Source organism: Patella vulgata, chromosome 7 (assembly GCF_932274485.2).
Source record: "Patella vulgata chromosome 7, xgPatVulg1.2, whole genome shotgun sequence".
In the NCBI taxonomy this organism is placed as follows: domain Eukaryota; kingdom Metazoa; phylum Mollusca; class Gastropoda; family Patellidae; genus Patella; species Patella vulgata.
In genome coordinates, this window is record NC_065885.2 from 5,052,439 (window position 1) to 5,068,152 (window position 15,714).

The 15,714-nt window shown below is 37.2% G+C and overlaps 1 protein-coding gene and 1 long non-coding RNA gene across 2 annotated transcripts; both read right to left on the minus strand.

Annotated features, from left to right (window-relative positions):
* Positions 1-2,375: 2,375 nt before the first annotated feature.
* LOC130013648 (uncharacterized) lies at positions 2,376-4,203 on the minus strand. Its single transcript, XR_008788858.1, has 3 exons — positions 4,100-4,203; positions 3,200-3,294; positions 2,376-2,415 (listed from the first exon to the last, which is right to left on the minus strand). It is a non-coding gene; the product is annotated as an uncharacterized LOC130013648 (long non-coding RNA).
* Positions 4,204-4,511: 308 nt separating this feature from the next.
* LOC126828114 (phosphoinositide 3-kinase regulatory subunit 4) lies at positions 4,512-15,499 on the minus strand. Its single transcript, XM_056102218.1, has 11 exons — positions 15,336-15,499; positions 13,133-13,246; positions 12,246-12,370; positions 11,572-11,627; positions 10,325-10,474; positions 9,596-9,697; positions 8,585-8,775; positions 6,596-6,722; positions 5,547-5,719; positions 4,618-4,742; positions 4,512-4,528 (listed from the first exon to the last, which is right to left on the minus strand). The coding sequence occupies exons 2-11, from the start codon at positions 13,222-13,224 to the stop codon at positions 4,512-4,514; spliced, it is 1,158 nt and encodes a 385-aa protein (XP_055958193.1). The 5' UTR covers positions 13,225-13,246; positions 15,336-15,499.
* Between the last annotated feature and the right edge of the window lie 215 nt (positions 15,500-15,714).

Here is a 15,714-nt window from a genome sequence, read left to right on the forward strand (position 1 = left end):
AACCATCATCTATCTCTGACCTAGACGAGCCCCTCACTAACCCTGATCTATCTCTGACCTAGACGAGCCCCTCACTAACTCTGATTTATCTCTGACCTAGACGAGCCCCTCACTATTGCCTGGTTTCACTCGAAATATCACCCAAGGTGGAAGAGGAGGTTAAACTCAACACCCAGTCAACCCAACTAATCAAGTTAGCTGATATAGTCAATGACAGACTTTATGACCTAAAGCGCACACATTTGACCACTTAACACCCAGTCATCCCAACAAATCAAGCATGTTGATAGTGAATTTACCTTTTTGTCTTCCAAAGAATACACACAATCTGGTTATACCACTCTCTAACAATGTCTGTTTGACGGTATTATCGGGATCACTGAGTAACGTTACAACTTTCTGTTGTATTATCGTCTGTAACGTTTGTAACTCAGAATCGTAACTCGACTCCATCTAAAATATAAATTTGCAGAGTAACATGTAACATATCGCCATTCTGTGATGTCCTTACCTGTTTTTTTTTGCTAGATTTCACCTTGCAAGATTCATTAGATTTAACTTTGCATGATTTACTATGGTTCGATCTTCTGAACTGAACTGGAAAAGTAAATCTCGATTTTTGGCCGATGTGTGAGGTGTGCAGCTCCATTGATTTTTCGAGAACTGCAGAATGCCAGATGATATGGCGAGAGAGAGAGAGAGAAATGGGGTTTAACGTCCACTTGACACAAATTAGGTCACTTCGGGACTAACATATGGTTCAATTTTATTTCAATAATTTGTATGCGTATAGGGGTCTTTAGCAGTGGGAGGAAACCGGAGGACCTGGAGAAAACCCACGAGGTTGGACAGGCGATGCTACTCCTTGTCACATACAACCAGGGAATCAAAACCACGCCAGTTGACTTAATGACAGACCTTATGATACAACGCACTCGCGCTAACCATTTGGCCATCCACCCCCAAAGTTATTGGATACAACACAAGACATAAAGAATATAAACTAGATTATTTACCTCATATTGCACATTATCTGATGAATCATCTGTCGAATGAGCTTCAGTTAATTTACATAACTGAGTCATTTCTAACACACTATAAATATCCATAGAATAAAAACAAATTCAAAATGTTTTCCCAACTAAATATCAAAAAGTTTTTGAGGCAAAATATCAAAATGTTTTCCTGACAAAATATCAAAAAGTTTTCCAGGCAAAATATCAAAAAATTTTCACAGCAAAGTGTCAAAAAAAATCAAAAAGTTTTCCATTCAGAATGTCAAAAACAGGCAAAATATTTTGATCCTTAACCAAGAAATTGTCAATGTTAAAGTTTCAAATTCAAATCTTTTTCCAAGCTAAATATTTTAATCTTTGACCCCAAAAATTATTAATGTTATATATATATATTGCAACCTCATCATAACTATATATATTTTGGATACATATCTTGCTTTTTAAATTTGATATGTAGGCCCTACAGAATATTAGAAGCACATTGAAATCATATATTACTGTCTTATGCTAGTTTCCTACTGTCGTACGATGCGTTACGATAGAATTGTCCCTAATCGGTCCACGATCTGGTATGTGCAGATACATTTGGATACATTTCCATACGATCAAGACGATTGTTACGACTGGCCTCACTATATGATAAGACCTGATAGGATCACTATGATAACTCCAAGATTTAAACCACGATTTCAGTTGTAACACGAATGGTGATAGTGGGAGCCTAGCATTATAAATCTACACATTTAAAGGATTTACCAACATCTGTGGACAAATCCTCTAAATACGAGTACTTGTGGGGAAATTCTCTAAAGAAACAAAACTAGTACACATAACTACAGACTGTTGGACACACAATATTTATTTGAATGTACCCACCTTAAAGCTGTTTCTGAAAGATGAGCGATGTTTTCAGCATATGCTGCTCGAACCATTACAACTTCGTCATGGACTAGATTTGACTGGAAGAAAACATATAAATAGAAATCTGGCTAAATTCTTCAGATACGAAAGTTGTACAAAAAATATATAGTGTTATTTTTAACAATCAAAGAAATCAAAGGTATTGTACGATGTGGGTCATTAAGGGTATTACAGACCTTTAAAGGCATTAGTGGGCCTTAATTAATATTATGAATATACCGTAATCACCCAATGTAACAGGCTGCCACATAATGCAGGAAAAATTGATATTCCCCTTATATCAAAGGTATTGCCTTTCTTTAAAGGTATTGTACAATGTTGGGAATTAAAGGTATTACACACATTTAATATTTTGAATATACTGTAAATACCCATTGTAAAACACTGCCGTATTATTCAGGAAAAATTGATATTCCCCTTATATACAGTGAAACTTACCAGATTAGGAAAAATGTATTCTGGAAAAACATTACCATCACTGAAATATTGAATATATTAATATTTTTTGACTGGAATAATAGTTTGTGTGTTATTTTTTTGTTCTTTGCAATATATGGGATTAATGGTTATTCCTTTAGTTAGCCCCAGGGAGAGAGAGAGAGTGAGAGAGAGAGAGAGGGTTTAACATCCACTGACACAAACTAGGTCATTTCAGGACTAACATATGAATCAATTTTATATGAAGAATTTGCTTGTGTGCAGGGGTCTTTAGCAGTGGGAGGAAACCCGAGGACCCAGAGAAAACCAACGCGGTTGGACAGGTCATCCCTACTCCTTGTCACGTACAACGAGCGTGCTAACCATTCAGCCATCCAATCCCCGCCCCAGTTAGCCCTAGGAAGATAAGCTATTGCCTTGTTAATTGGCTTAGGAAGATAAACAAGTAAACAAGTAGTTACTTGTATGCAGTGATGGAAATTTTGCCCAGACAGCAGTACAACGGCCTACTCTTATATCAAATTCCAACTGTCAAGGGGTCTTTTACATGTACCCAATGTGTACACGGGACCTCAGGTATTGGTCCCTTGCCAGACACCCTGTCCTGCACCACTGACAAGGGAGAACCATACCGGAAAATCCTGATGAAGGAATCGAACACGGGACCTCCAGGTTAGCGAGTCAGCATCTTACTCACTGAGCCGCTGCGCCTCCTTAATGACAATAAAGACTAGAGTATCCCAGTAAAACAATAATTATCCTGTATATTACTTACCTTCTAGGAATATTTCTATAAAACAATAATCGTTCTGTATATCACTTACCTTCTAGGAATATTTCTAATATTGGCTAAACATCTGGTTACTGTCGATATTGTTTCTCCGCGAACTCGGGGAAACGAATCAGACACAAAATAAAGCTGGAAATAAAGTTTTGTGAAAATTTCAAATTGTTTTTTCTTATTGTGATGTAAATAGGAGTATCTATACTAATATTTGTGACTGTCGTTTGTTTGTCTGTCTGTTCAGTGTTGGCAGCTACACTAGGGTTGTCCCGAGGCTGAAATATGGTGTATAGGGGTAGCTCGGACCATAGAGTAACATAGGTCTGGTGGCAATGCAATACCGCTTCTGGAGAACTTTTGGTTTCGGGCACAACTGCTTTGTCCCCAAATCGAAGGAAACTTTGAGATTAACAGAAGTGTTATTTGTTTCCGACGGTCACATGTACAATCATAAGCAAACGGATCTTGCCTGGACAATTTCATCTCAATCTACTTTTCGGCGAATTCATGGAGTCAATGTTCTTTTACATGCACGCCAACATGAACTGGGGTGGGGTTCAGTTTTCATCCCATCCAAACTACTTGGCAACACTTCATTCGTCAACGCTACCGGCACTATGTCTCGACGAGTGGGAATCAGTCTCGGAAAAATCAATACATAAAATGAAATGGGGTTCAACATCCTACTGCTCCGAACTTGGCTAATGAAGACGGGTATACGCCATACAGTGTGCTATGAGGGAAATTTTACCCAGACTGCAGTACTACGGTCCACTCTTATTTCGAATTCCAACTATCAACGGTTATTTTACGTGCACACCCATGTGTAGCTACACTTGATCTCATTTTTATGTCCCATCCAAATGACTAGCTGCTGTCCTTGTCAGACCCTCCATCCTGTACCGCATAAATCTATAGACTAATACATAAACCAACATACCATATATGGAATAATTCTATCCAATATAATGTCAGAGGTAACATATCTGGATAATTCTAACAAAAGTTCTAGCGCTAACACTCTCGCACTACAGAACTGAAAATATATTTGAAAAAAACATTTAAAGTCTTTAATTGTCATTTGAGATATTGTTAATCCTTTGCAAATTACAATATCAGTGTTTAAAGAGAGAGAGAGAGAGAGAGAGAGAGAGAGAGATTCAAGGACTACCATAGGGTTCAATTTTATTTCGTTGCGCGTAGGGGTCTTTAGCAGTTGGAGGAAAACGGATAATCCAGAAAAAAAAAACACAAGGTTGGACAAGCAACCCTACTCCTTGTCACGTACAAGTGGGGAATCGAAACCAAGCCATTTGACTCAATGACAGACCTTATGATACAGCACGCACGTGTTAACCATGGTACTTGTCTGTATACAGATTGGGAGCTCTGTATACATAGGGTAGCTCGGGTACTCGCCTGTAGTATTATAGCCAACAACGACCCCTTCAGTGTTACTTACGTGTAAATTCCTACAACAAGATCCAACACAAGAAATGATTAAAACTAATCCCACATTATTCTCCAGTTTATTCTCGTCTATCTTCATATTCTTTAATAATGATGGTAAATCTCGCTTAATTCTGGAAACAAAAATATAAATGTTATTCATAAAATCATTTCCGAAAATCGGTCGTCTTTTGAAATAGAGAGAGAGAGAAATGGGGTTTAACTTCACTCGCCATAAACTAGATCATTTCGGGATTAACATATGGTTCAATTTTATTTCCATAATTTGCTTGCATGTAGGGGTCATTAGCAGTGGGAAGAAACCGGAGGAGACAGAGAAAACCCATGGGGTTGGACAGGCGACCCTACTCCATGTCATGTACAACTGGGGATTCGAAACCATGCCAGTTGACTCAATGATGACAGACCTTATGATACCACGCAAACATGCTAACCATTCGACCATCCAACACCCCCTTGGAAATAGAATAAATGACCAACGTTAGTTATTTTTAAATACTGGTAGACAGCTCCTTCAAGAGTAGAGAGACAGAAAGTAATGGGGTTTAATGTCCAGTCAATACAAACTAGGTCATATCGGTACTAAAATATGGTTAATGTTATTCCAATTAGTGGTAGATACCCAAGATTAAATGATGAAATGAAATGAAATGGGGTTTAACGTCCTACTGTTCTGCATCTAACCTGGGCTAATGAAGACGGGCATACGTCATACAGTGTGCAATGAGGGAAATTTTGCCCGGGCAGCGGTGCTACGGCCTACTCTTATATCGAATTCCAACTGCCAATGTATACACGTAATCTTGGTTTTTCATCTCATCCGAAGGACTAGACAGCTGTCCTTGTCAGGCCCTCCGTTCTGCACCACTGACAAGGGGAAACCACGTCGGAAAATCCAGATGAAGAATAAAACTTACAATGTAATTCTATCATCTGCAGGTATAATAGGTGAGGCTGCGAATTGTTGTAAATAAATCTTTAGGAATGTATAGAAATATTCCGGGAAGGCCTTGCCTCTCTGTTTAACTAAATATTCTTCCGCTGATAATCTGTGTTTAGGATCTTTCTGTATCATATGACGAACCAACTCCTACAAAAAATAAACATGTTTTATTTTTACCTGTTCATTTGATAATATTTTTCCATACACCGGACAGTAGTGCTACGGCCTACTCTTACGTTCAGTCTAATGTGTACGTAGGACCTTTTTATGTTTTTGTTCCTTTTCAAACTACTACACGCTGTTTCTTGCACCACTGACATGGGGAAACCACATCTGAAAATCCAAAGGAACTGTACAACATGTCAGATCTTCATGTAGTGTAGGCCATCGAAAGTTTTAAAAAATGAAATGAAATATAGATCTGTATTTTAATCAGATTGTATCACATGGCGAACTCTTACAAAAAAATAAAAATTATTTTACATTTTAAGTTGATAATTGAATTGTAAAATTTGAAACCGAAGTTTAAGGCATAAAACAGCAGTCCTTACAATCGATTTGTTTTGTTGTTTTTATGATGCATTATGCAAGAGCTAATTTGCCTAAAATTTTCAATAGATTCATTTTGAATTATCTATGTTGGAACTATTATAGACAAAACGATCAGTTTTTTTATCTAAATCTTACATAATGCATCTTTAATAAGAAAAGAAGTAGTTTTATAAAGGCTTTTATTTGGATAAAGTCCCCATGTGAAACTACCAATAATAACAAAGATGTGAAACCACCAATAATAAAAAACCATGTGAAACCACCAATAATATAAACCATGTGAAACTAGAAACTACCAATAATAAAAACCATGTGAAACTACCAATAATAACAACCATGTGAAACCACCAATAATAACAACCATGTGAAACTACCAACAATAACAACCATGTGAAACCAGCAATAATAACAACCATGTGAAACCACCAATAATAAAAAACAATGTGAAACCACCAATGATAAGATCCTTACCCTAACATGTTGGTCTGGTATTTTTTCGAGTATTTTCCAGGGACTATATTCACCACTACGATAGGCTAATAATTGAGACAGATCAAATGGTGTTGTACCATCTGTAAATAATTCGGTAATAACACACCTGGAAATAAACATACCTACATATATAACACACCTGGAAATAAAAATACATATATCCATATACGAAGAGGGAGCGAAATAGGATTTAACACAAAATAGGACATCTTGGGATTCAATCTAATTAAAACACAGATCCTATTCGTTTCGTTTTTTACAGTTCAAAATTTCGTTTTACCTGTCTTTACTACACTAGGATCTCGAAGAGTTGTTATATAACACACATTATGGATGATGTGAGGGATTAGCCAATGAAACGGTCTGTTACGACGAGCTTTAGGCGTGCTTTGCACGGAACTGTGGGTAATCCACTAGTAACATCAATGCTGATTGGTTAATCAAATGTCTGACGTCATAGGGTCAAAAGCCGCTCGTATGACCTCTGACACGACATATCGCTACAACCGGTCAGATCTCCATGTAGTGTAGGCCATCAAAAGTATAAAAAACGAAACGAAATATAGATCTGTACTTTAATCAGATTGATTGGGACTAGTATATGGTACAATTTTATTTCAATAATTCGCTAGCATGTAGGGGTCTTAGCAGTGGAGGGGTGGGGATCTGGAGGACTCAGAGAAAAGCCATTAGGATGGGCCTACGACTATACTACTTGTCACATAAAAGCTTGGGATCAAACATTTGGTATTATTTTAAAAAGGGTTACAAGACCCGAAAATATCATGATTAAATTTATGAATTACCACTCTGTTCTACATAAAGTCTGTTTTGTACATCTGCTGAGTGGGCATTATTACGTACATCAGCTCATTTCAAGGCAAACAGTTAACCAATGCCACATTTCATATAGATTTATATTGCTTGATATTGGACAATTTTATTTCAAATCAGGTGACATCATCACCTCTAAAATAGGTGTCAAATTACACTACAGTGGAATACTACGACATTCTGTGAAATCCGACATAATTTTCATGTTCCGATTTATTTCCTTATTACTTCAACCAAAAAAGTTTTGAGTAGTCCAGATTCTGAATATTCCGAATTAAGACACAGTTTGCGTTGAATTAACATTGGATAATCCGGCCTTTAATCAGTGGGTGTTAACCGTCAAGCAATCACCAATCAATTATCTGTGAGCATAAAACACATGTCGGTCTTTGTTGATTACCTTGATAATTTTTATAATCTCTTGTAAGAGAGCGCTTGGTATTTGATTTGAGTTTCTCACGTCAATTCATAATGTGTGATGGTCCTGCAAAGTGTGCCCGTATGGTTTTGACATTATAGCAGATTTTGAGAAAGTTCCATGACCTACACAGCAGAAATTAGTCATTAAGTATTCAACTGGCCGTACTATTGTATCAGACAATTTAAAGAGTAAAGATGAATTCAAATGGAAACGATTGTACTTGAACGCTAAGTTAGAAAACATGAACAGAGAGAGAGAGAGAAAAATGGGGTTTAACGTCTACTCGACACAAACTAGGTCATTTTGGGTCTAACATATGGTTCAATTTTATTTCCATAATTCACTTGCGCGTAGGGGTCTTTAGCTGTGGGAGGAAACCGGAGGACCCGGAGAAAACCCACGAGGTTGGACAGGCAACCCTACTCCTTGTCACGTACGACCGGGGAATCGAAACCCCGCCAGCTGACTCAATGACAGACCGTATGATACAGCGCGAGCGTGCTAACCATTCGGCCATCCAACCCCCCCAAAACATCAACAGAATGACGCACAAGTGGTTTAAGGGCATGGACAAAGGTACAATATAATACTTCTGGTATTGAGGCAATTAAGTATTCCGACATGCTGTGTAACCCAGCATATTGTCCAATGTAATTAATCCAATGGGAGGTAATGTAAAACCTCCCTTGTAAAGATGAGCATGAAGGCCTTACCCTGCTGAGAATATATCCATAGCTGGAGTCAGATCACCAATCTTTATTTCACTAGATGTTAAATCTATATTATTAGCATTTCCTGCTGCTTCCTGATTCCGCCAGCCACCTTCTATAAAACGTTCTGGTGCTATGTAACACGTACGACGTCTTGATGTGTCAAAAAAATAAGAAAAATCAGAAGGGTTGTCCTGAAATGGAATAAAAAATATAAAAATGAAAAGAAATGAAATGAAAAGGGTTTTAACGTCCTACTGTTCTGCTCTAACTGGGCTATTGAAGGTGTGCATATACTATACATTGTGCCATGAGGGAAATTTTCCTCGGGTAGCGGCACTATGGTCTACTCTTATATCAAATTCCAACTGCCAAGGGATCGTTTTTCATACCATCCGGGGGATCACGTGGCTAAGACGCTAGCTCGCTAGCCTGGAGGTCGGGTGTTCGATTCCTGCGTTGGCCGAGAAAGTTCATCCAGATTTCCGGCGTGGTTCTCCCTTGTCAGTGATGCAGGATGGAGGGGCTGACAAGGAAAGCTGTCTAGTTGTTTGGATGGGACGAAAAACCGAGGTCCCGTGTACACATTGGCGTGCACGTAAAAGATCCCTTGGCAGTTGGAATTCGATATAAGAGTAGGCTGTAGTGCCGCTGTCCGGGCAAAATTTCCCTCATAGCACACTGTATGGCGTATGCCCGTCTTCATTAGCCCAGGTTAGGAGCAGAACAGTAGGACGTTAAACTCCATTTCATTTCATTTCATTTCATACCATCCGAATGACTAGACAGCTGTCCTTGTCAGGCCCTCCGTCCTACTGACAAGGGGAAACCACGTCGGAAAATCCTGATGAACTTTCTCGGGCAACACTGGGTTTGAACCAGCGACCTCCAGGTTAGCGAGCCAGCATCTTACCCACTTAGCCATCGTGGCTCCCCTCCTCATTAGCCTTATTCGCTGAATCGCTTTCCCCAATATACAATCAACAATAGCCCATAAAATATAAGTTGACTTACTTCAGGTAGATATGTTGGTTTAAAACTGGCAAAATCTGTTAATAACAACCATGTCCATCCAGTTATCATCACATTTTCGGATTTAATATCACCGTGAAATACCTAATAATATTATATAATAAAGATTTGATATCACTGTGAAATACCTAATACTATACAATCCAGATTTGATATCACTGTGAAATATCTAATAATATTATACAATTATACAATAGAGATTTGATATCTCTGTTAAATACCTAATAATATTATACAATAGAGATTTGATATCACAATCAAATACCTAATAATATTCCAAAAATATAAATTTAACTATTAATAATAAAATCAATAACAAATGTTTGCTGACCCTAATGTTTTATTCCACCGAAGTCTGTATAAGACTATTACCATCTTCATATTTGTTATTTAACGCTAAAGATAAAATGTATGTGACTAACCCAATCTGATTAAAACACAGATACTATTTCGTTATAGTTCAAAATTTTGTTTTACTTGTCTTTACTACACTAGGATCTGGAAGAGTTGTTATATAACTCGCATTCTGGGTGGTGTGAGGGATTAGCCAATGAAACCATCGGTTATGGCGACTTCTTGGCGTGCGGAACTGTGGGTAAACCACTAGAAACGTCAACGCTAATTGATTTATAGTTCAAAATTTTGTTTTACTTGTCTTTACTTAAGATTTCGAGAAACAGGGCCCTGTATTTTAATAAGATTATGACTAACCTTGACTCTATGAGATTGATTTAAAGCACAGAGTAATTGAAAAGCTATCCATTTCTTCTCTATCATATTTAGGAATGGTCTGGTGCTGATTCTATCATACAAACTATCCTTTACATACTGACGAAAAATCAACCCAGCTTTATCAGATTGCTATAAATAACATCAAATTTAACACATCATTTCAAATATTCTCTCAAGCCTCTCAAGCATATGCTTCAATTTTATTTCAATAATTCGCTTCCATGTAGGGGTCTTTTAGCAGTGAGAGGAAACCGGAGAACCTGGAGAAATCCCATGAGGTTGGAAAGGCGACCCTACTCCTTGTCACATACAAGCAAGGAATCGAAACCACGCCAGTTCAATGACAGACCTTATGATACAGCATGCATGTGCTGCTAACCATTTGGCTATCCAACCGAGAGAGAGAGAGAGAGAGAGAGAGAGAGAGAGAGGGAGAGAGATTCAAGGACTACCATTGGGTTCAATTTTATTTCGTTAATTCGCTTGCGCTTGTGCTTGAGTCCACTCACACAATGACAGACCTTATAATGTAACACGAGTGCGTTAACCATTCGGCCACCCAATCCCCCGTTCTGCTTTGACTGAGCTAATAAAGACAGATGCTACAAATAACATCAAGCTTTAATATATAATCTAAAATGTTAAAATATTCCCTCTAGCATAATCAGGTCATTTCTTCAAACCTACAAACTTATTTCCATCTGAATAAATCAGATTGCTACCAAATTTAGCACATGATTTAAATTATTTAAAATTATTTTCTCTAGGATATAACAGCTGTGGTGGCTCAGTGAATAAGATGCTGGCTCGATAGCCTGGATGTCTTGGACTCGCTCCCAGAGTTGGCTGAGAAAGTTTATCTGGATTTTCCAGCATGGATTCCCCCTTGTCAGTGGTGCAGGACAGTGGAGTCTGACAATGGTAGCTCTCTAGTTCTTTGGATGGGACAAAAAACTGTGGTCCTGTCTTCACAATGGTGTGCACTTAAAAGAACCCTTGACAGATGGAATTCGATATAAGAGTAGGCCATAGTGCCACTCCCTTATAACACACTGTACAGTGTATGCAAGTCTTGATTAACCCAGTTGGTGCAGAAAAGTGGTCCCATAAAAGTTAGGGATCCAAATCACGCCACTTGACCCAATAAAAGATCTTATAATCTAAAGTATAGACATTAGATCATTCAATCACCCATCCATTCCTTGTTGAGATAAAAATTTACTTACAATAGCTTTTTGAAAAGGTAAACAATTTGAAGTAGATTTCAACCTTTGTACAATTTCTGAAAAACAAAAATCATATTTCTGAATAAAATGTTGGTCGAGACAGTTCATCAGGTTTTTCCTGCGTGGTGGTGCAGGAAGGAGGGACTGACAAGAACACAGCTGTCTAGTTGTCTGGATGGGATGAAAAACTGAGGTCCTGCGTACACATTGCCATGCACCTAAAATATCCCTTCGCAGTTGGAATTTGATATAAGACTAGGCCGTAGTGCCAATCAATATCCGAACAAAATTTCCCTCATAGCACACTGTATGACGTATGCCCGTCACCATTAGCTCAGTTGGAGCAGAACAGTAGGACGTTAAACCCCATTTCATTTCATTTCGATCTATATAGATGTCTCACATATAGTTACGCACGTGTCTACGGAACTTCCCAGTTAGCAAGCCATCAAGTTATTACCCGAGCCACAGTAGCTCCTCTATGGTCGAAAGATCGTATATCTATTTTAATCAGAATAAGCGTAAAAAATCTGTAAATAGGCGAACAGCCTTCCCAGATTTCTCTCAGCTACTAGTTTCGTTCTTATTCGAACTCTTTAGGCTTAAATGAGGCAGTGCGTTGGCCCTCTATATATAGTGTCGGTGGGCACTGGAGCAGATTAAGCGTATCTTACCTTCTAATTTATGTTTATGAATTTGTAACGGTAACGAGGGATCGTGTATAACAAACACTTTAACAACTAACTGGCCTTCTTTATACTTCGCACGAGCAACTTTAAAAAATCGTGTACTTCCCAAACTAAAAAAAAATATACATGTTTTAATACAATCAAAACACAAACCCCTGTATATACACTATAACCTGGGTATCATTTAATCTTGTGTATCTAGCACTAATTTCTTTCACATTCGTTTAATATCAAATTTACAAGTATTTAATTCCCTGATCATTGTTCAAAAATTAATCATTATATTACACATCAATAATCAGTTGGGTTGTTTATTTTTAAACAGTGATCGAGAAATTAAACACTTGTAAATTGGACACTCATTATCAAAATTGAATGGTCAGCTTTAAACTGGACACAAGTACAAATTAGATGATTTTTGGTTATTTTAAACGATTTTTATGAATTTTTAAATAAAGATTTGATATTAAACGAATGTGAAAGAAATTAATGCTATATTAAATACACAAGATTAAATGATACCCGGGTTACAGTGATAACACATGACACAATTATATGGAATATAGGTTACTTAAATGTTTATATCTGGCGACGTTTCTACAAGGGTTCTCTTGTCTTTATCAATGAATGACAACCATAGTACAGTGATTAAATATCTTGTATCGCATGCCAGGAACTCCCCGCAACAGACCGTTTCATTGGCTAACCCCTCGTATCAACCAGAAAGTGGGTATAAAACAACTCTTCAAGATTCTAGTGTAGTAACGACAAGCAAAACGAAATTTTGAACTCTGTGTTTTAATTAGATTGTGTGACACATGGCTTATTTTCTGGCTTGAATGTATGGTACAGGTAAATTTATATGAACTTACCTAGTTTGATATTCATAATCACCTATATCAGCTAGATATTGTTCGACAGGTAAAATCTGGGACGGAGCTATACCTGTCAGTTGATTACCCATTTGTTATCTTTTTACTTTATTTCTGAAATATAAACAATCTTTATTAGAGGCATTTAGTAACTGGATAGAGCAATAATCTATAACACATACACATACTTATAGACAAGAGCTCTACGGATCTACTTGTCAAACCACAACACTCTCGAACTCTGCGATCAAATGACAAAAACCTCCTTGTCGTACATGTACCAAAAATGAATCTCCAAATGTGTAGACGTTCTTTTAGATATACTTCATCTGTATTATGGAACTCGATCGATCCTAATCATCCCCTTAAAAACTCAAAATCAACTGACATTTTCAAACGTAGACTAAAAACATATCTGTTCCAGTTGCACTTATGAACTGAAGATCCATCATAAACTTTGCAAGTGCACAAAGGACCTTGTTACTATGGTGTTTGTGTGTGATATAAATTTCTGAATTTTGTTTGTTTTGTTAATCAAGCTAACTCAATTCTACTACTACTGGTATATAATACATTTGAGGTTTACAAAACTTTGCAGATATCTTTAACGATTTCTAAATACGATCGATAATTTTATTCCAGGTTGTAGGAATTTAACACCCCATTTTCTTGCAATCAAACTGGGTATATGCCATGCAGTATGCTATGAGGGAAATTTTGCTCGGCAGTGGTGTGTCCACTTCTCTTTTTTGAATTCCAACTGCCAACTTTTTATACACAAACAGCTTATTCTCTGTCCATCTTTGCAAAATGTGGGCGTATCGTGCCTGGCAACCGCTTGTTTGGTAATTGTACTCCAACCTATACAAACTGTAATTTTTCCATTCGATCCGGAAGGACAGCCGCTGTTCCTGGCTAAACCCTCCATCTTACTCCACTGACAAGAGGAAACCACTCTGAAAAATCATGATGTATTTTCTCTGTCTATACCATGATCGAACTGGGACCACCTGTTTAGTGAGCCACTGCCATATTCCCAGACGCACCGTGGCTCCAAGCACAGAAGTCCATTTCAATTTCGCTCCCTTAAATGTATTATCTTTAAGGCATCAATAACCGAAACAGATATAAATATTATTAAACTTATATACTGATATGCAATGAACACATTTAGTCCTTCGGATTGGACAAAAAACTGTAGTCCTGTGTTCACAATGGTGAGCATGTAAAAGAACACTTGACAGTTAGAATTGATATAAGAGTACGCCCGCCAGTTGGTGCAGAAAATTATTTTCTAACTGTAAAAAATGGGTTTTACTCTTCAGCAGTTCTAACAAGTTTTGATCAAAAAAGGTGCCCAACGGACATGAGACAATCAAGTTAACATAAATTGGATGATCATGGTTGACTTTTATAGGGATGTTTAATTTTATTGGGACCAAGCACCTGCTGAATACTCAGAATACGAAATGAGGCCAGATACTAAATCATTCTGATTAAATTACAGATCTATATTTCGTTCCGTTTTTCAACACTTTCGATGGCCTACACTACATGAAGATCTGACATGTTGTAGTGGAAGGTCACGTCAGGGGTCATACAAGTGGCTTTTGATCTTATGACGCCAGACATTGATTAATCAATCAGCATTGAAGTTTCTAGTGGTTTACCCACAGTTCTGTGCACCTCATGCTAAAAACTTGCCATAGCAGACCGTTTCATTGGTTAATCCCTCACCACATCATCCAGAACGCCGGTTACATAAGAACTCCTCCAGATCATAGTGGTAGTAAAGACATGTAAAACGAAATTTTGAACTATAAAAAACGAAACAAAATATGATCTATGTTTTAACCAGATTGGATACCAATCCAATATACATGGAGAGTATCTGAAATCACATCAAAATATATCAGGCATTACAATTCACTGATTTTTATTACATCAAAATTCTACCCTTTTTTTTAGCATGACTGGCAGATTAAGCAGTGTCACACATTTCAGTTGCAGCAGTTCTTCATCCACAGTCTCGCACTGTGTATATTACTAACCATGCCATGGATTGTTTGGTCTTAATGGCTAGTATTTAACTGCGGGTGTTTTTTGTTTGTTGTTTTTTTTTTCTTTTTTTTGCTTGAATATTTTAAAAAAATTTAATCTTTGCTTTTTTACTGAACACTTTTTGGTCTTAAAACTAACCTACCTGTTTTTTGTCTTTCAAACCATATTCTTGTTTTACGTCACATGTATAATAAAAAGGTTTACTTCCACGGATAAGCTATGAGAATATTAGGGGGGTTAAAATATTCTGAATATTGCACAAAAGGGGGAGGACTTCTATTAATTTTGCGAAACCGAAAGACAAGAAAAATGTCAACTTCCGGAATGATCAAAGTTTGGTTGAATATCTATTTTATACGTGGATCAAATGATTCTTGTTAGAGACACAGATATTGGATATTATACATAAGATAAAAGCAAAGGCCGATATTCTTAATTATGTCTTGAATTCCGTTTAATTTTAACATCACCACATTCTGAAAAAGCCCGTAATTCAATAATTTGATCCAAATCTATATTTT